This window comes from Cuculus canorus, chromosome 5 (assembly GCF_017976375.1).
Source record: "Cuculus canorus isolate bCucCan1 chromosome 5, bCucCan1.pri, whole genome shotgun sequence".
NCBI lineage: Eukaryota > Metazoa > Chordata > Aves > Cuculiformes > Cuculidae > Cuculus > Cuculus canorus.
The window spans coordinates 39,722,005-39,742,569 of NC_071405.1; the positions used below are offsets into that span (position 1 = coordinate 39,722,005).

The 20,565-nt window shown below is 36.3% G+C and overlaps 1 protein-coding gene across 2 annotated transcripts in view; it reads right to left on the reverse strand.

Annotated features, from left to right (window-relative positions):
- The window catches only part of PIK3C2A (phosphatidylinositol-4-phosphate 3-kinase catalytic subunit type 2 alpha), a 53,901-nt gene that overhangs the window by 12,036 nt on the left and 21,300 nt on the right, over positions 1–20,565 (reverse strand). For both annotated transcript variants that reach the window (XM_054067713.1, XM_054067712.1), the window contains exons 5-22: positions 19,112–19,232; positions 18,363–18,474; positions 17,693–17,772; positions 17,525–17,588; positions 14,904–15,047; positions 12,757–12,799; positions 12,449–12,662; positions 12,243–12,365; positions 10,375–10,542; positions 6,863–6,971; positions 5,129–5,271; positions 4,341–4,529; positions 3,773–3,866; positions 3,484–3,578; positions 2,978–3,158; positions 2,284–2,388; positions 1,184–1,276; positions 721–850 (exon numbers count right to left, since the gene is read on the reverse strand). In XM_054067713.1, coding sequence (XP_053923688.1) covers positions 721–850; positions 1,184–1,276; positions 2,284–2,388; positions 2,978–3,158; positions 3,484–3,578; positions 3,773–3,866; positions 4,341–4,529; positions 5,129–5,271; positions 6,863–6,971; positions 10,375–10,542; positions 12,243–12,365; positions 12,449–12,662; positions 12,757–12,799; positions 14,904–15,047; positions 17,525–17,588; positions 17,693–17,772; positions 18,363–18,474; positions 19,112–19,232 — 2,208 coding nt within the window. The remainder of the gene's footprint in view (positions 1–720; positions 851–1,183; positions 1,277–2,283; positions 2,389–2,977; positions 3,159–3,483; positions 3,579–3,772; positions 3,867–4,340; positions 4,530–5,128; positions 5,272–6,862; positions 6,972–10,374; positions 10,543–12,242; positions 12,366–12,448; positions 12,663–12,756; positions 12,800–14,903; positions 15,048–17,524; positions 17,589–17,692; positions 17,773–18,362; positions 18,475–19,111; positions 19,233–20,565) is intronic.

Genomic DNA, 20,565 nt, shown 5'->3' on the forward strand with positions numbered 1-20,565 from the left:
CTGTTCCAGCATCTGACTGTATATTTAAGTTACTGTTTATCATCTTAAAAATCTCATGGTTCCTATTGCCTAGAGAACTGGTGAAAACTAGCAAAAGGTCAAGGTGTAGGGTGATATTTACACTCAAACTTTAGAGTTCTGTGACCTGGTTTCAAACCTAAAAGACAGCCTCGTATCGTCAAGGAACTTTTACCAGTGTATGACACTAATTCTGGGGGACAGTGTGTGTGTAAAGGGTTGTGGTTTGAATTTTTCTTCTTTTTGCACATTTCAGTGCATGAATGATACTCCCTGACTCAACTGCAGCAGATTCTAAACACTTCAGAATTTCAGTTTTCACTTGAATATTTACTTTCACAGTAATTAAACTTTCAAAATCAGGATTGCTCCGGCATCATTATTTGCTTGTGTTGCAGTAAGGGCGTCAAGAGAAATGTTAGCTTTTATCATTATATTTACTTGTTTGCAACAATGTTCATTGACAACAGAACACAAAAATCTCAAGAGAAGAAACACATTTAAATGCAACTCAGCCATAGGAAGTCAGGAACAATTTAACTTGCTATACTCTTGAATACTGAAGTTCCTTGCTTGGAAGGCTTTTGGCCTTCCACTGTTCCTTGGGCCTGCCTCTCCACAGAAATTTTTCACTATCAGTGTGACAAGAAATTGAAGTAGGGAAGCAAAGATTATAGGTGGCACTGGTTTTTGGTTTTTCACCTCGGTCTTTTCCAGTTGAGAGACACTTGAAGATAACCATCCGCAGATCCAGTCCCTCCTGCAGCCAGATCTTATCCATAATCTTAATCATTTGCAAAGCCAACATATCTTGTCTCAGATCTTCTCCAACCTTAAGTGGAAAAGTAAAAGTTAACTGGAGATCTAATACATTTTTAGCAAAACTAAACACAGATTTTAATTGCTTTATATTTCTAGGAAGTGATATATTATGCTACTTTCCTCCTTACTATACACTTAAAAAGAGAAGTGGGCTACGTTTAAGCTTTCACATGTGGTAGACTTACTTTCACATTTCACAACCTGTTCAGATGTTGGTCTTTAGATACACAGGAGCAAACTCACAAAATAACTAAGCTTGTTGGTCTGTGCTAAAGTTGATTGATACCAATGACACAGCGATTATCATTCAACTTTTTTTCTCCTATAAACATATAAGGCCTACCTTAAACATCACATTAATTTCTTCTCCCAGAGGGTCTGCATTTATCAGCGCAATTTTCAGTGGTACTGCATTGGAGCTGAAGAAAGAACATGCCTACAAGTAGATTCAGTGTTAATAATCAGAAAGGACTGTTCCTACTAGCCCAGAAAACAAGACATTCTGACAAGCAGGTCTGACACACAATGTGCCTATTCAGACTTTCAACATCGCAACTGTGGCAAATACGTGCTTCTTTTTGAATAAAGATCTTTGGCTCTAACTTGTTGAATTCTTGTACAAAAGCCAACAGTGCTGCACAGTGATGTTTTATACATTTTTAAGTGAAGAGTGAATAAAACATGGATAAATATTTTATCAGCAGTTTTTTCGAAATCTAGAAGATATTATAAAAAATGTGTATGTTTCACAGGATTTTTTCACATTATCTGCTTTCAAGTACATACTCACGATTTAATAGTTACAGAAGGGAAGGAAAGCAAGAAGAACTGTCTCCCCACAGGATTAAAGCCAGTGTTCAGAGACCTTTAGGCTTTCAGTCATGCATGATAATATAATCAAGGTTGTGGCTGAGCACGCATTGTCAAACCTTGAAGAGGTTTCTCCTACATTATTACTTGCTGGACTTTCACAATAATATAAAGCTACTGTCTGCCTCCCTGAATTTAGTACATCTCTTGGACACAACCATTAACAGGTAGTTTCACCTATTTCAATATCTACTCATTGTTTGAACTTTACAGCCTTGTTCAATTTTCTCTTTTGAGTACTACTGCAAACAGGATGTTTTCATGCACTTTTAATAGTCCCCTGCTTTACTACAGCCAGAATTGCTGGCCTCAAAAGAGACAGGGTCTGAAGAAATAAAAACCCCCATGTATAATATTAATATAAAGTACTCTTATTAGTTTTACACAAGTATTTGTATAAATTTTATCTTTGCCTAGCTAATTTCACTGCCTTGTTCAATCAGAATTTTTAATATCTCTTCCCCCAGCAGAAAGACTTTTCAAGTACCTCAACTAATTTTTTTTTCTATTTGCAAAAGCTTTACCTGTATGTAATTTTTACAAAAAGGTTTTGAAACTCTGAATGTGCAGTACCTTAATATTTAGCTCTTTTGCCACAAGACTAGGATTGAGAGGCAAACGGCATTTGTTCTTCAAGAAAAACAACTGCACACGCTCCATACCATTTTGCAAGGCAAGCTGAAGACAAACAACAAAAAAAAATTCAGCCACATTTTCGTATCTGAAGAGTCTACAGAAAACTTCCAGACAAAGCTATCCTGAAGTCAATGTTTTAACATCTCAGTGTCAAAGGAATGTTAGGTATTATAATTGCCATTTTAGCTATTAAAAATACACTAGTCCAGTCGTATAACACAACAACTCTGTGGGTTTTTTTTGACTGAACCAGGTGACAGCATTCCACTCTATGAAACTGTAAATTCATATTTGTGTAATTTTATATTAGCATACAAAAAAGGATCTCATTCTTTTGCATAGTGGGATCATTCTTTAGCAGCAATAGGTCTAAATCCAATTCCAGCTTACTGTACACAGAAGTCATGCTACTTTCTTACCCTATCACCTCACACAATCTTATGCTTCAGATGACAACTCTGATAATCAAATACATCAACTTCATTAAGCCATTAACCTAATAAAATGCACAACAAGATTCATACATCTCCCCATATATTATAAGTATCATTTTATACAACTTAGACTAAAAAGGCAATTGAGTGGATTCTTTTGAGGGTAAACTCAAAGAAATACATATATATATACACACCTGACGAGTAGATCCACTTGTTTGCTTTACTTTTTCTGCTACCATTCCAAAAAGCTGCACTAGTCTGGTTTGCTTCTCCAGCTCTTCCCTCAGTCTTTTTCCACAGACTGAAAGAAAAGCTCCTAGAATCTGCTCATATCGTACACCAAACTTTGTATCATAGAGTGTATCCTTAAGAAGCCTGAAATAAAGGATTTAAATTATTTTTTCCCAAAGTAAAATAGTGCAAACAATGAAATATTAAGGCAATAAAGTATTTTAATGAGTCAGTACTATATATATCTCCAAAGTTACTGATATACAGGATAAAAAAGGCAACAAATTTGTGCCTTACAGAAGCACTGTCTGTTTTTTCATAAAACACCCCCCAGGATCTACATTTTGTACACTCTCCATTTGTAACATTCACTCTTATGAATTATGATATTACAAAAGAATTTTTTTTCTGGAAGTAGTAATCTTATAGTAAACACATTACACAAGCAATGGAACAAAGAACATCTTACCAATATAGGTAGTGTGCTATTCGAATGCTTCCCAGTGCCCGAGACAAAAGAAATTTGACAAGAGCACTGTCAAGGTAGGTTTCATATTTCAATGCCTAAAACCAAAGAAAATGAAATAAATTGAGTCTAGATTTAAATCTAGACAGAGATTTTATGACTAATGCACAGACAGAATCACCCCAAATCCATAGGACAGTCACAGAGTGATTACTGAGTCAAACCACTTTCCATACTATGCATTCAAGTCAAGCAAAGAAAATTCGAACTTTGTGTAGGCAGAAAGTCCTACCTGCACAAACTGAGGGAGGAAATCCGTTAACTCATCATCACTTAATGCTTCTATCCAATTCACAGCTGTATTCCGTACTTCCTGATCAGCAAACCTAGGAAGTCAACCACAGATCCACATTAAATTTATTCCTTTCATATGTAATTTTTTTTCTTTTTTTTGAGATCACCTGCATACAGAAGAACCAAACTGAAGTCTGTAATGGCTTAATAAAGGACCTACAAGTTTGAGGTCCCAAGATGCAAACAGATGGGCATGTTTAGGACAAGCATACTAATCTCTCAAAACTTCAGTACTGATGGCCTGGCTGTAGAGCTTGCTCTCCAAATTAGATTTCTGAATCCTAACTACATTTGCTAATCTTTCACTACATGAGTTGGTTAAATCCACATCAATAAAGTAAAAAGTAAGCCTGTCTTCTTTAAAATTGAAAAAAACCCCTCACATCTTAGCTTTTACACAAGAAAGACGGCAACATTTTTTGCACAAGAAGGCCATTCAAAAGCAACCGAAGAAAAGTCTTTTAATGCACAACACACAGAGAACTTATTTATATTGCTTTTCTTACTTTGAATCAAGTAGTTCCAGTGCAGCTAATGGTGATAAAGGAGGCCACTGCTGAAGTAACGAGTATATTTCTGGAAGACTTGCCCAGTCCCAGTGAGGGGCACTGACCAATATTTTTGGTAGACCACTAGTGTGATTATAACAATAATGCCTCTTGTCCCACAAAAATTCTTTATCTTCTTTTGACAGCCTGCAGACAAAGGCATTTCAGTTTATAACACACATTAGAGACCATCGCTTGAATAGCCTCAGTGCTACTGGTCATCGTATATGCACACGTAATTTAACACAGAAAAAGGAATTCAATTAAAATGGCTATTTGCTCCATAAAAGTCAAGATGAGAAGCAAATAACAGCCTCAAGCATTACAAAAACAGTTGTTCAAAGTTATAATTTGGGCAGGACAAAAATAAGTTTTATTATAATCTGAAATAAACCAAAACGTTAAGTTTCATGCAGATGAGTGGGAAAGACAGCCAAGAAAAGCATTCATGGCATACGAACAGCCACTGCTGAAACTACCACTCCTCTTTGTAACTGAAGAACTGCCAAGTAGGAATAGGTATATGTATCAGAAAGCCAAAAGGGTAGGAATTTTGTAACAGGAGAATGACATCAGCCACAGGAAGCACAAGTAAATTAAATCAGCACCTTTATTTTGCAATTTAATTAAATATTTTAAGTCTCCACAAGTCTTCAAAATATACTACAACAATATTAAAGAAGAATAAATAACTACTCCGTACCCTAGACACAAATTGTTACATAGCTATAAAGAGATGAACATACCCAATAGTGTTATCCTTCGAGAGAATGGCAAGGAGACGTTCTCTCAATGGTTTTTCTAATGTTTCTATGGAATGATGCACAGTAGTTTTCAAAGCTTGAGGAATTTTATATTCAATATCAAAAGCATGGGATGGGAAGTCAATCTAACAAAAAAAAAAAAAAAAGGAAGAGATAGAAGTTTCCCTTTCCCTTCCAGCAGCCTCAGACATTTAGGCATCTGAACTCTTTAGTTATACATATGTAACAGTTTTGAGATACTATTAACCAAGTAAGTTTTTCATCTCAATTCTTCTACACAACTATGATCCTTAAACATATGACTGTGTTGTTGCACAATCCAGCAGCTGGAGTACTCCTCAGAAGTGAGAATCCTTGGAGAAGAGATTAATCACAGAATAATTAAAGCCTGCACCAGTGGTTTCAACACAACCACCAACTGCAACCATGTTTTGGGACTGCTAAGCCATGCCTAACCAGGTCCTTTCTCTTCCAAGAGAAATTCGGACTCTGAATTTAGAATGAGGTGCTTACAGAATCATCGAATCATTTGGGTTGGAAGGGACCTTAAAGATCATCTAGTTCCAACCCCTCTGCCATGGGCAGAGACACATCCCACTAGATCAGGCTGCCCAAGGCCCCATCTAACCTGGCCTTCAATGTCCCCAGGGATGGGGCATCCACAGCTTCCTGGGCAGCCTGTGCCAGTGCCTCACCACTCTCATAGTGAAAAAATTCTTCCTTATGTCTAGTCTAAACCTGCCCCTCTCCAGTTTATACCCATTGCCGCTAGTCCTATCACTATGTGCCTTTGTAAGAAGTCCCTCATCAGCTTTCTTGTAGCCCCTTCAGGGACTGGAAGTTTGCTATAAGATCGCCTCTGAGCCTTCTCTTCTCCAGGCTGAACAATCCCAACTCCCCCAGCTTGTCCTCATATAGGAGGTGCTCCAACCCTCTGATCATCTTTGTAGCCCTCCTCTGGAGCTGTTCCAACAGTTCCATATCCTTCTTATGTTGAGGATTCCAGAACTGGACACAATACTCCAGATGAGGTCTCGCAAGAGGAACAGAGGAGCAGAATCACCTTCCTCGACTTGCAGGCCATGCTTCTTTTGATGCAGCCCAGGATATGGTTGGCCTTCTGGGCTGCGAGTGCACACTGCCGGCTCATGCCGAGCTTCTTAGCCCCCAGCACCCCCAAGTCCTTATCTGCAGGGCTGCTCTCAATCACATCATCCCCCATCCTGTATTGAAATCGGGGATTGCCCCAACTCAGGTATATGACCTTGCACTTGGCCTTGTTGAACCTCATGAGGTTCGCACAGGCCCACTTCTCTAGCCTGTCCAGGTCTCTCTGGATGATATCCCACCCTTATGTTATGTAAATAAACTGGTGTTGCTATTGTTTGGGCCTAAACTCTAATCTCAGCATACACTTCTATGTAAGCCATCTTCAGATGGCTTTTCAAAGATGTTCTCTCCCAGTACTGACAGCCCATACCACCCAGGCATCCCTAGTTTCCCTCATTTCAAGATAGTAATTCAATAACTGACTTGTATTCACTTACAGCAGCTTTGCCTTTAATGCTTAATAATCACTATTTTATATTGGCTTTCAAATATGTTTTAGTAATACTGACACTCTTACCAAAACATTCATTGATATATCATCACTCATAAGAGTTACAAGTCACAACATTCAAACAAAACATAAATCAAGTCAGAATTAGATACAACCTGCAATACTATTCTTTCCATATTTCCTTTCTTACTGGCCATCCCTGAAGCATGATGTGGATGTGATGAGATCCACAGTTGCAAGAGCTTTGTGCCACAAGTTAACAATCTGAGAAGAAAGCATGTACAAGTGTTAGTATCACGGTCAGTTTACTTCAACAGAATATTAGTTATTAGAATACTATTTGGAGAAGATCAATGGTCACAACAATGAAACAACTCCAAAATATTAGCACGGTATAAGAGGATAGTTCAAACTGATTATGTGTTTCTACTGCAGAGATAAGAATATCTCATGACTAGTGTTTCAACATTGATGTCCAGAAAAGAATATGGGAAATAAAACTGTACTAGCTAATACAATCTGGAGCTTAAAAAGGGAACTTTGACCATCAAGTGCAAAATGAATTTATTTCTCCCACTGGATACCTTCTGTACTTTAAGTCCTTTCATAGAATCACCAAGTTGGAAAGGACCCACCGGATCATTGAGTCCAACCATTCCTAACACTCTCTAAACCATGCCCTTAAGCACTTCATCCACTCATTCCTTAAACTTTAAAATGTTACATGCAATCTTTAGGTGTAAAAGGCAGAGGAAGTAGTTCAGTGCTGACACAACAGACCTAGCTAAATGAAGTGTTCCTTTAAGAAATAAGGGAGAAAAGGAATACTTTTGCCTGTGAGGAATAAACTGAACACACACAGGCACATGCGCACACACAGACACTTCCATACTCCCTCAGTAAAAAAGTCATAGTCATTATGAATATTACAGACTGCCATTAGCCTGGACTTTCCACATTACTTAATTCTGCAAGTGCATATCAGATGACATCCATATTTGCCAGTTTATTCCCATTACTAATACCTTTTCCAATTGTAGTAAGGCACAACTGAGAACACTTCATATATCAGTTAAGTGCTGAATGTTAGTCACAAAAAATTTCTATCAGTCTTTACAAATCAAAATACAGTCTCTAAAGACTGCTTGAAGGTGAAGCCTTTAGTAGGTTTTGAAAGATGGTTTTAGGGTTCATATTTGTTTCAAATAAAGGACAGTTCTTTTTATGTAAATATTGATTAATTGGGAGCTTATGCCATCTATTGGGATGCCAACAGAAATTACTAAATCACGCAACTATGGCACGAACAGCTTGTTCATTTTAATAACACTCCAGTTTCACATACTTGCCACAGTCTCATCCACAAGTAAAGATATTAAGGCACTTAACACGCTTCATCTGAAGGATTTTAACTTGACTACAGATTCTTACAAAGCACTTATACGACTTTTTATTCTTCCTATGTTTTAGGTAGCTACAAGTTTTAACTCCTGTCTGCTATTAACAGTGTTCTCAACTTTAACTGGAATATCTGGTTACCATCTTTAATTATCTAGGTCTGGATTTAATTTCTGTAAGTGGATCAGACCCCTTGTATCTCTACAGCTGCCATATACAGGCCATTCAGTAAACCCTGGCCCAACACATTCTATTGCAGTGCTCTGCATAAACAAAAAGACCAGTTTTCTCCCCAAACTACTATGAAAACACCAAGAAGTATGAAGACAAGATAAATCTGCAATTCAAATCAAAATAGAAGCTACATTTTCAATCAAATACTGGGAAACATGCTATTGAGACAGGAAAGTGAAATGCAACATTTGAACAGAAGGCCGAAATAAGCATCGTTTATGAAAAGAAATCTGAGTGTCTGAAGACTGAAAGCAGCTACAGGCCATCGTAGCAATGCAAGAAAGCCTAAGCACCCTCAAGCTATTGGAACCACCGCCATACAAAAGGGGAAGCCGAACAAGTAGAGCCATATCTAGAACCAGAGGACACAAACCGCATGGAAAAGACATGCGGCCTTGGTTGACAATTAGGTAAGTCAGTAAGACCTAGAAGTCAGAAGGACGTATAAACAGAAAATCTTAAACATAAATCCTGAAGCTATTTTGCAATGTTGTGATCACTTCTGCAACATCATGGCCCACTCTGGCACCTGTGGCTCAAGTCTATTGGTTAATGTTTCTACCAAAGTGGTAAGCATTTAGGAATACTCTGCATAAGGAAGGTGTCAAGGAGAAGGCAACTTGAACAAATCCACGAATACTTAACTAAGGAAAATTACAGTAGGTTTTTCATTCTTAGTGAACAAAGTATAACATGATCCAGCAGCTGTACCTGAAGGAAGGCCAGCTCAAGCTAGAAATATGCCATAACAACACAGTAGTTAATTATCCCTTTAATTTTTTAAATAAATCCAGCTTTGAAACAAGAGGAATATTTTCAGGACATCCTGGCACCACTGTTACTCAGAAACAGGTTGATTGAAGAAATGGCTTATTTTTGCTATCTATGAAAAGACACCTGTATTTTATATCATATTTAAATTCTATATCTAGTATTTTGATTCTTTGTGCCTTACATATCACCACTCCTATCAGATCTAGTAATTTTAAAAAGGACTAAAATAAATAAACCCAAAATCAATACAGTCAAAGTTCTCCAGTTTGGGCCCAGCATATGTGAACTTAAAAACACGCAGCACTGAGTATTTTTGCAGTCAAGGCAAAGATGTTTGTTAAGGATAACAGTACTTACAAATTCTACAGACTTTAATTTAAAGGCCTTTTATTTCTAAAAATTTGTGCCATCACCATATTTTGTTCTACAAACAGGACTGGGTGAAGATAAGAGGCATACTTTCCTGTCTTAAGACAGTTTTAAGACAGAAGTGCTTCCTTCTCAGTGATATGATGGAAGCATAGCACATTGTTTACTTGCTGCCAGAATTCTGTTATGTATTGCACTAGACACTATTCCTGCTGAATCTAAGGCTTGCTGCAAACACTTCCCATTGCAAGCTGCATTCTCTATCATTATGACTCAGGAAATGGCTGAGAACTGGTGTTTGCATTTCTACTAAGATAACCTGAACACTGACTGAACTGCCTCAAGCCAATATGTACTTCAATGTCTCCTAATCAGATATTAGAACTCATGAAATGCCATCTACCAAGACAATATTCCTTCAGTAGAAGAGAGGTTATCAATTCAGTAGAGACTAATGCCTGAAGATGCTTCAACAGTAGATGACTTACAGGTTAACACCTGAATGTCAGTGAGTTCCTCATAAGGACAACTTGAGTTATGCTTACACACAACTGTTACATATTTATAAACATTTAGTACTAACATGACCTCTTTTGGCCCACATTACTATGAAGATTTCCTGCAAATAGAACTGCTTTCATCCAAACAATATTCAATTTCATCCAGCAGGTAAGTTTTTTCAGCCAGTCAGATGGAAATATTATAACACACAACTGTGTTTTGTACCTTATTTAATTTATTATCCTTGTAACAGCATAATTTACAATTTTTGTCTTTATCATTGTCTACTACATTCAGTGACAGAGAAGCAGTTTCTATAGTCATGGGAGTGGAGTATGGTTTATACAGAGTAAATCATACTAACAATCTTACCCATATTTTCAATACGTACCGTCTAAAATCAAAAAGAGGTAGAGAAACCTGACCCAAAATTTCTGGGCCCTTTCTCTGCTTATTTGAGTCAGGAGAATTCCCACTACTTTGATTTAGCATTCCAAACAAAGTCAGACATAAAACTGATTCCAAAGGCAGCTGTGAAATCTGGATGGGGAAAATTATTCTGCAAAACAAAATTGTTAAAAGTAAGTCAGAGGAAAGACAGTTGTTAGAAAACTACATGCTTATCCATATAATCTGTTGATGTCTTGTGCGTTCCAGAAGTTAATTAACACTGCAGAACAAGTGTTACGTTTCCATGCAATTATATTTAGCTCCACTTTATCTACCACAGCAATAGTTTGCAAAACCTATAAATTACACTTCTGCACCCCAGCCAGATTTGGAGCAACCCTTTTTAAACTTTGTCCATGAAATCACATTCCTTACACAGAACCGCACTGTCCAGCATAACCAGTCTCCCCACTCTAGTCATTATGAGGACACAACTTCATGTTAGCCACCTCTTAACTCTCAGATTTAGAGTCAGCTGACAACAGCTTTCCATCCACATCTAACAATTACTGAAAGCTAAATACACATGCTGCAAAACCAGCACCTGTAAAGAAAGCAGCTGAGGAGTTTACACCTCACCAAGTAACTTAGAATACTTTTTACACCATTTTTATTGCTTAAAGTATTATTTTCTTTTATGTGATACACCAAAATATCATTCTAAAAGTTATCACAATATATTACTAATTACTATTGTATTTACACTATAAAACTTTACAAATATATTAAGTAGCTTATAAGAAAACTAACATCTTTCACTGTAATACAGTAGTAAATGCCAGCAAAAGACCTGACAATTAATCCCTTGCATCTTCAGAAAAAAAAAAAAAAGGGTAGTTGGTGTAGTCTCTGAAGGTAGATATTCTAGAACCTGAAGCTATCATTCCTGGTCTGAAATAATTTGCCACTGTAGACTTTCAAAGCACTCCTCAGGGTCTGACCTTCAAAAACAGTCAGGAAAACAGATACAGGACAACATGGAGCTCATCTAAAGTTCCAGTTACAAGAGGATGCCTGATAACTAGTAAGTGGATAATGTTCATAGATAATGAACTTTACCAGGCCTTGGGCAGCCTGCTTTAGTGGGATGTCCCTGCCCATGGCAGGGGGGTTGGAACTAGGTGATATTTAAGGTCCCTTTCAACCCTAACTATTCTATGATTCTATAATGAAAAATGTTCCCCTCTAAGCTTCCAGATATCACCTCCCATCCTTCTCCTCATTTCTTGTCTGCAGGCCCCTTCTTCCTGTCTACCTTCTCCGCTGCACCGGAGAGAAGCTCAAGTTTAGCAGGTCAAACTAGACATTCTCATATGCTGTAGACAGATACTCTTTAAGCACTCCTGCATCTGCTCTCTTTGTAGAAATAATACTAAATTACAGGTTTTAATTCAGATACAAAGTTGTAACCATGCATTTGGAACAAAGACTCAATGTTAGTAAAAGCAAGTTGCTTTTCCTCTGCATTTACATAATTACAGTACCGCTTATAAGCAAAATTTTCACCTTCCTTTAAGCAGCACAAGCTGTTCTCATTACAAGGAATCTACAATCTTCTCAACCCCTCATAATTTAAACTACAAATACATTAACAAAGGTCACTTGTCCAGCACTTCCACTCCCACCTTTAAAATGAGTAGCAAAATACCATTTGGAAAAGCATTTTTTATTTTGGCAACTAAGTCTCTCACACTGTTCTTTCAACCCTTCAAACAGAATCAGAAGCAACTGTTGAATGACTGCATTCAGCAGCTAGCTTGTTAGGTACTAGCTAATATTTCAGTAAGTTTTAACATGCTAAACACTTACAGTTCATCCCACTTAATCAAGTAGAAGAAGTTCTTGTATGTGCCAACCTTCTTGGACTGAACAGGTTTAAAGAGATCTTTTCCGTTATGGGTCAGAGAACAAATCAAGTAGTATTTTTCATAACTGGATAAGGAAAAGAAAGTAAATTAAACAAGCAAACAAAAAATCTACAAAAGGATGAAATTTACAATTAATAAATTACTCACTTTGATACCCAAGCAGGAGAAATTCCATGTGCAGCAAATATTGTGAACTGGAGATGTTCTGTGGCAGTCGATGCCTCCTTGGTACTCTTGGTATCTTTTGGAGAAATTGCCGCAGAACTGCTACATGAATTCATGTGGAGTTGCAGAAGGGCCTCAACCGCTCTTGTTAACTGGTCTATACTCACTTTCAGAGGGTTTTCAGGCTGCAGTGAATCTGAATTATAATTTATAATTTATCTTTAATGCATATCTTCCTAGAAGAGGCACCTGAAAGCAGTTTTTAAATAAAATCAAAGAACTTTACTCACCAGATGAGTTCTTGCTTGAGTCAGCAGCACATTTTAAGGATATCTAGACAGTAAAGTTAGAGCAAATTTCAGTACCAAGAAATCCATATTAATTTTCTACTGCTCTTAAGTATCTTGTAAAGAAAATTATGAAACATCTGAATTAAGCCCATATTTAGATTTATGTATCACACCTTTTTACTCAAAGTTCCTCAACAGTTAACCGACAGCATCATAATTTCATGCAGCAACTATTCATCAAGTTCAAAAGCTCATGTGTTTTTAAGTCACAACTATTCTGATGGTCTTTATGAACTCTTAAAAATGAAACAGTATATGGGAATATTGCTCAGGGTACTCTTAACTTCTCTGAGTAGGGATAAAATTTGGTCAGGGCTAATGCAGATGAAAGCACAAACCGTTAAATCTATTACCCAGTAGTTTTAAGTCTGAGCAGTTGTTTTGTTTGCAGTATTTGTTAAATTATCTTTTGCAGGCAGAGTTACTATAAACTTATTGAATAAAAAAAATGTTAAACAACTGAGAAAACTGAACAGCAAATATTGTCACTTCATACTATCTGCTGTGTTTGCTTCTTGGTCTGCTAAACTGGAAGTCTAAACATGACACAATATTACAGCAATGTCTAACCTGAACAAGGACACCTTTGAAGTCAAAACATGACAAAGAATGGGAATTTACTCCCTTCCAGTAAGGAAGGGTTCCATGCCAAATTCAACTTCTGATAATACTAAAATTTTCAAGGAAAACTAAGTTTGCAATTTAAAAACAGAACTTGTCAAATTCCTACTAGTTCAGAGAAAGTCTAGGTTTGTCACAACTGCTGTAGAAGAATGAAAGCTCTCCTTATAATTTCAGCGTATGAATTGACCATTTTGTCTTGTGAAGTTTTAATTACTAAAAACCTCACATTCTTATAAAAAACATCTAGAAACTTCAGGGAAAAACAGAAATCACATATTTTTCCCCTTTCAAAAAAACCTGCTGTTTCTATCAAACTTGTAGAGTAATCCAAGTATTTTTGGATCACAGGATCCCAAATTGTTGAAATAACACTATATCTCTAATTTTCTACTCTACAATCTACTGTTTTCTTTTACTCTTTGGCCACTTCTTCCAACCACAAAACAATTACTTTAAAAAAAAAAAATCAAACAATATCTTACACAAGGTTTAAATGCAACCAGCTACAATCTTTACAGCAATTTTGTTTCTTAACGCAATCCCATATGCCTTCATACACATTAATGATTAAGCTAGTGTTCATCACAGGAGAATTGCAGGGTTTTATTGATATAGAAGTACCTTTTTCAAATTCTACTGGGATAGTGTTATCTTTGGAAGTTATTTTTACACTGTAACCTAATTATTTCTATAGCTTTCTCCTATCAAGAAGTAAGTACTGAGGAAACATTCACTAAGTTTTCTTAGTAAGTCTCCTTCTTGTGACAACTGTATTTATTTGGTCTGTGCATCTTGCAAGACTTCTGCTCTGTTCTACAAGCATTATCACTGAACTGATGAAGCTGAAAGTGAATAGAAGAGCCCAAGAATTAGCACTCTAATAAGGCTGCAGGACAACAAATAGCTTACAAGACTATTTAGCTTCTATCTGCACACTTCTCTATTTAATGACTGGTTTTGACAGTGGGACTTGAGACAAATTCTACTGAAGTGAACTGTTCGTTGTAATGCAGTTTTATCATCTGAGCTACTTGCGAGATTTTTACTTTTCTCCATATGCAAAGGAATGCAGGAGCACAAACTTAGCATTTCAAGATGCTATTGCTATTCACATAAATACTGCACAGAAAATACAGGATGTGAATTCCTCCTGTAAGCATAACTGCCTTGATCTTACAGGGCACGAGCGAGCTGCCAGTTTTCCTTGGTCAGATTTAGCAGCACCTACTGAGACACAAGTCTGTCGTTATGGAACCAGAAAACAGTATTTTAAAATCAGGTTTTTTTAAAAAATTACTATTTAGAACAGGAAAGGATTCCAAGATCAAGTGATCATTAACAGCACCAGATGTTAAAATAAATGGACAATATACTGGTATTTGCAATTACTAAAGATTATGAAATTGTTTCTGTAAGTGTTAAAAAGCATATCTCAGAATGCAGTCTGTAGTGTGAAAGCTTACCTCAGCATTTTTAATCCTTGGAAGATTAACAGCCCTCCTTAGCTTCTTTACAGATTCCGTTATTGCAGGAGTCTCTACGTAATCCAACGTAGAACAGATTTTTCTGACAGTCTTAATTATGTGATCTACTGCTTTATGGTGGTTCTAATAAAGAATGTATGAGAGAATAGATTGATCCGATCACAACTGTGAAACATAGTATTGCTTTAATTTTGCTATTCCTTTTTTTCAGAATGAATTGCCAAGGAAATTTCATTATGAGATGCATATCTCAATTACATTGAACTGTGGTATAATAACATGATTAAACAAAAATCTTGCTATTGTCAACTTCCTTATAGCTCAGTTATAAGTGACAAAAACATAGGAGCAGTGCAGATTCTAAAATGGAATCCAAGGAAACATTGGGAGATTTCCAACCATTTTTCTATTAAGCTGTAGGCAGATAAGTATTTTTTAACAATATTGAGCTCCAATTCCCTTGTGGCATAGAAAGAAAGCGTAGTTTAAAAAAAGGATATTCAAGTAGTATAAAGAAGGAATGCTAAGGAAGTAGTATTTCAATTTCAACCGTCTTAAAGATATAGGCTAAAATTACACTTAAGCTTGCAGTACAGGCTCTGTAATGGAACCTGATCTTTTTTACTTCACTTCAATACGCTTCAGAGAAAAGTTTGTTGCAACTTTTGCCTTATGTGTTATTTAATTTAACTGGTTCTTCCAGATGAAGCAATTGCAAACTTGTCTTGAAGAAGGAAAGGAAAACACTAAATAGGAGGTCTTTTGAAAGGAGTAGATCAGCTTCTTAGAGAAGGAAAATGCTGGTAGGCTGCTTAAGACAAAGTCAATATGCTCGTAATAGTCCCTTCCTTCTCTTCCAATAGAAGGAAAGCCACTTAATTTAAATCTATATTATCCTAGGTTCCTTGGTTTCTGTTCTTTAATATAAGCAAAGTCTTCGTCCAAATTTAAAGAACACATGCAGAAATTAAAATATTTGCTTCAGAATATCTGTTGAGTTTTAAAGGCTTAATGTATAAGCTTCTTTCACAATCAGTTGTGAGCACTTATAACTAAATAAGAGGGGTTAGTGTAATTATCCTCTTGGTGAGACGTAAACCCCCACCCTTCCCAGGCATTCTCATGACCATCCTACAAATGGATAGCAATAAAGCCACTTGAATCAAAGTTTTTGGATTGGCAATTACCTGGAAACAATTAACTTTGTCCTGGTAAGAAAACAACCACATAAGTCAGAAGACATTGTAAATATTTAAGCCATATTTTCAAACCTAGCACTTGGAAGATAACAGCTGTTTTAATGTAGGAAAAGCAACATTTCCATTATTTTCTTCACAGGATCTCAAATTAATCTCAATAAAAAGACAATTGATAACGTTTTAAAGTTTCCAATTATGTGAAATCAAAGACTATATGTACAAGTTACTTATTAATTACTTCACGCTGTTTCACTTTGATTAACAAGCTTCAGCTACTGAATATGTCCAGGAATTCACTTCAGGAAGTGAAAAATTTCAAATGTAACAACTGCTGATATCTGGACCTAACCATCATCACTTACAGGCAACATCTCCCATGCTCAAAAAGACCGTAGAAAGAATAAAACCTAAGTCTGAACTGAGATGTTTTACACACCTCACCCCAGCCTGTGAAATCACAGCTAAAGCAAGTAAGCTTAAGCAGCTGCAAGAGCAAAGCAACAAAACCACCACCATATCAAGGAACAGTAACACCGTGCTCTTAAACAAAAAGACTGTTTTCAAAACTAGCCTTGATAACATGGTGAATCACTATCAAGGGAATTAAATAACATTAAGGGAATATGTAAACAGTAGACACCTGCTTGTTCAGATCTGCATTCCCAGAGAGACAAACAAGTATCGTGGGAATAAAAATGGCTGTAATTTATTAATTTTGAGACTGTTTTTATAGCAACTGTTTATGAAATAGTTATCTAATGCTTACAAACTTAAGTATCCAAATTACATTACTATTGACAGTTAAACTAAGTGTCTCCTTTTAGAAATAGGCAAAGCAGGTTATTTTCAGCCAGCTTTTGCAGTTGGGAAATCACACCTATTTCACGTGTAAATTATTAAAGCTAGCTATCATACACTGAAATAGCCAATGTTTTTGCCAGTGTATTTTAAATTAATCCAGTAATGGAGAACGTTATTACGCTGTTTTAAAAACTTACTTTTATGTCCCAAACATGCTTCAGTTATCACTTCCATTATACACAAATATCACTGCTCACTTTTGTGTAGATTTTTACCTCTTATCCATGTATCATTCATGGCTGATAACAGGATTGTCAGGATTCAGACCTTTTCCCCTATTCCTATTTTTGTAGAAAAAGTTGTTTTTCACCCCAGGACTTAGAAGATAAATTTCTAATTGTGATAATTTAGTAACAATTAGTTTGCAAGAAAAGCTAGGAAGAAAAACAATCTAAAAATCCATCATTCCAAATTTACATCTGACAGCTTATTCAGACCTCAGTTTCCCCAAGAATACCTACAAGTCTTTTTTCTAACTATCACATCAGTGAACTTTCTTATGCTAACTTTTGGTTCAGCAATAATTTACTATGAACTTACCTCATTTTTAAGAGCTATGCTAACTTGCTTGTGATACACATCAAGAAGCTCTCCAACAGAAGACCTGCAAGAAACAGTAGTTATTAAACACAAGTGCAAGAGCAAAACACAACCTAGGTCACTAAATCAGCTGTGGGCTTGATGACTAAAATAACCACGTAACATTACCTTATAATAGGTTCTCTGAAAGGCTTTTCTACTTTGTAGAGGTGTTTGGTTAGATGTACAGGTGTTCTATCGTCATCTTCCTGCAATAAAATAGTAGATATTAAGTTCAGTTCTCACCTTTCTATTATTTGTAACACTGCTTTAGATGTTTAATTACTAATACCTGTGGAGTAGAACGGGAAAGATATAAGGTGATGTCTTTGAAGGAAAAATAACTAATTAATAGCTTATGAAATGCATAAACATTGGGACAGGGAAAAAGGAAGAAACTGCAATCAAGTGCCTGCCTATGCAGACATCAAAATATTCCTCCCTTCTTTGATTGCCTGATACTTATCTAATTAAAATAAAAAAACCAAACAAAACAGTTCGCAACTTTTAACTCTGAAATTTGCTGCTTCTCTTTCAGGCCTCAAGTTTAGTCCAAATTCTTGCATAATTTCTCCAGTTACAGTAGTTGGACTAATAAGAGAGATTATCCACATTTATATTATTTGCCTAGTGAAAATTCAGTATGTGTTTCACTCCCTCTTAGTATAAGAGAATACAATTCCCAACACCAAGTAGATATACTAATTTGCTAGTCACACGCTTCGGATTCATAAACTTGGATGCACAGCCCCAATTTCTTTAAGATTTATATTACTGCTGCAGTTCAGGAGGTACTTACTGTTCGTGCCAGATCTCTGCATATTACACTGCCAGTCAAGAGCTGCAGTTTGATTTCTGTATCCCACTTCCGACAATTCTGAATATATTCATGACTTCCTACACAGTGCTTACTGTTAAACAAAAGAAAGCTGTATCAAAAGCATGCAATGTCTTGCAAAAAGCTCACACAGTATTTAAAACAATCTGTTGGTTCAAAATAAGGACATGGTGAATCAACCTCCACACCATACTTCTTGATCCAATTTTTACTTCTGCAGAAGTTCTAGTATACTATCACAAATACCTATAAGCTAAAGCTCTCAGCTGCTGCAGCTAACATCGAAACCAAATATTCAAACCAAGAGAACTAATGGGGATTTGTAAACCATTAGCTTTCAAAAAAGCCCAGAACAGATTATTTCAGATTATCAAAAATCATCACTAGGTTTTTTTTCCTAGTTGCTAGGATTTGAAGAGCAGTTGAAAACGATATTCATCTACAGATATGTGGTACAAATCTGCATCTGAAAAAAACCATTTGTGTTCAACACAACAGATGGTAGATCAGAACAGATTTTAGGAAGCTGCTGAGAACCTACTTTGTTGTATCCCAGAGCAACTCTAAATACTTACGATCTTCATGCAAAGTGTGACTCTTCTACTCTTTAAGATCTCTGCTTTCACACATTTAATTGTTAAAGATATACTTTCCAGTAACTGTGCCATGAAAAAGCACAAAGGCAAATACTAAAGAAAAGGTTTGCTTACTTCTGTAAAACTTCTTCTTGGCCACAGACTTTCAGGTTATAGCTGCCAATGTCCACTTCATTCAAGTCATCATGCACCCAGCAAAGTGCCTGCATTATTATAAGCTCGACAGGGGAACTCACTGTTTAAAGAAATTACATCCAAATGTTAAATACAGATCTTCAGCATGTGATATTAAGTTTAAGAAATCAATAAATCCTTTATAAATTAAGATACAGTGCAGTCACTTGAACAACAGTCTGCAGTCTGCTTTCCAGGATTTTTTATATGAAAATAGGCCTTTTTTAACCATACATTTGCCTTATTTAGCAAGGACTCAAATACGTAAGTGATCCTAAAGCTAAATATATTTAAAAATCATCATCCGAAGATTTGGAAACGGAAATTCTCCTTCTGTTCTGCTTTTGAGAAAGAGAGTATCAGCTGTAGCAGACAAATCCTACTGAAAGTCCTTAGTTATTCTTCCTTTCCATTTGTCTAGGGCAGTTGCTGCATTATACAGATGAGATCTCAGGAAGCATCACCAAGCCTTTACAAAAAGCAGCCTAATTATCAGTACTTTCATATCAGGCTTTTTTGAAAACAGTCTCTCTTCCTTCCAGTAACTACAGAGCAAAAGAAATAATCCCAGTCAAACCCAAAATCCACTCCCCACAGCCATCAGCTGTCACTGACGAAAAATACACAGACATGTTTTAATACCATAAACATTTAAAGCACAAAATAATCTCTACACCTTTCTACCTAGTTGCTCATCTTCTCCTTTAGATAATTTGCAAACCATGTCACTAAATTCCATAAAAAACACTGTACAAAAGCATTTTATTTTTTCATTAGTACCTTCACAAGGGGTTGGGTTTTTTTTCCTCTCCAGGGACCTTCCTAATTTTCCTGAATTCTTTTTGGTTTTTTTTTTAAGAAAGTAAAGTTATTACTATGTTAGACAAAGAGGTAATGCCACTACAATCTTTTCCACACGACAACACAAGTGCTTCATCTCATTAACAGATAACTACTTAGTACAAGCACAGACGTATTTGACAGCATATGAAGAATGAGTGTGCGAATTTCAAGATCAAGGAATAAGAAGTATGAATTCCAAAATACTAGTTTAATAAGACTATTAAACTTACTATTAATCTAGAGTGAAACTAGTATAGTACTTTCATCAGAGAATATAGTGGGTGACAGGAGAAAAAAGATGCAGTAGCTGTTTATGGGCTATAGTCAACAGGCTGCATTGGTGAAGGTTTACCAGTACTGCAAACCCTAATGCAGTAACGCACAGATAAGGTTACCGCCTTTTTCTGGCTCTCCATCTCATTGAAAGCATTAATTTCTTGCTGACACACAATGATTGCTCAGGTGAACTTGTACTTCCATTAAAGTCTAATAAACGAATACAGAATGAATAGGTATACTCAAGTAGCCTCTAAAGGTCATCTGTTTCTCTC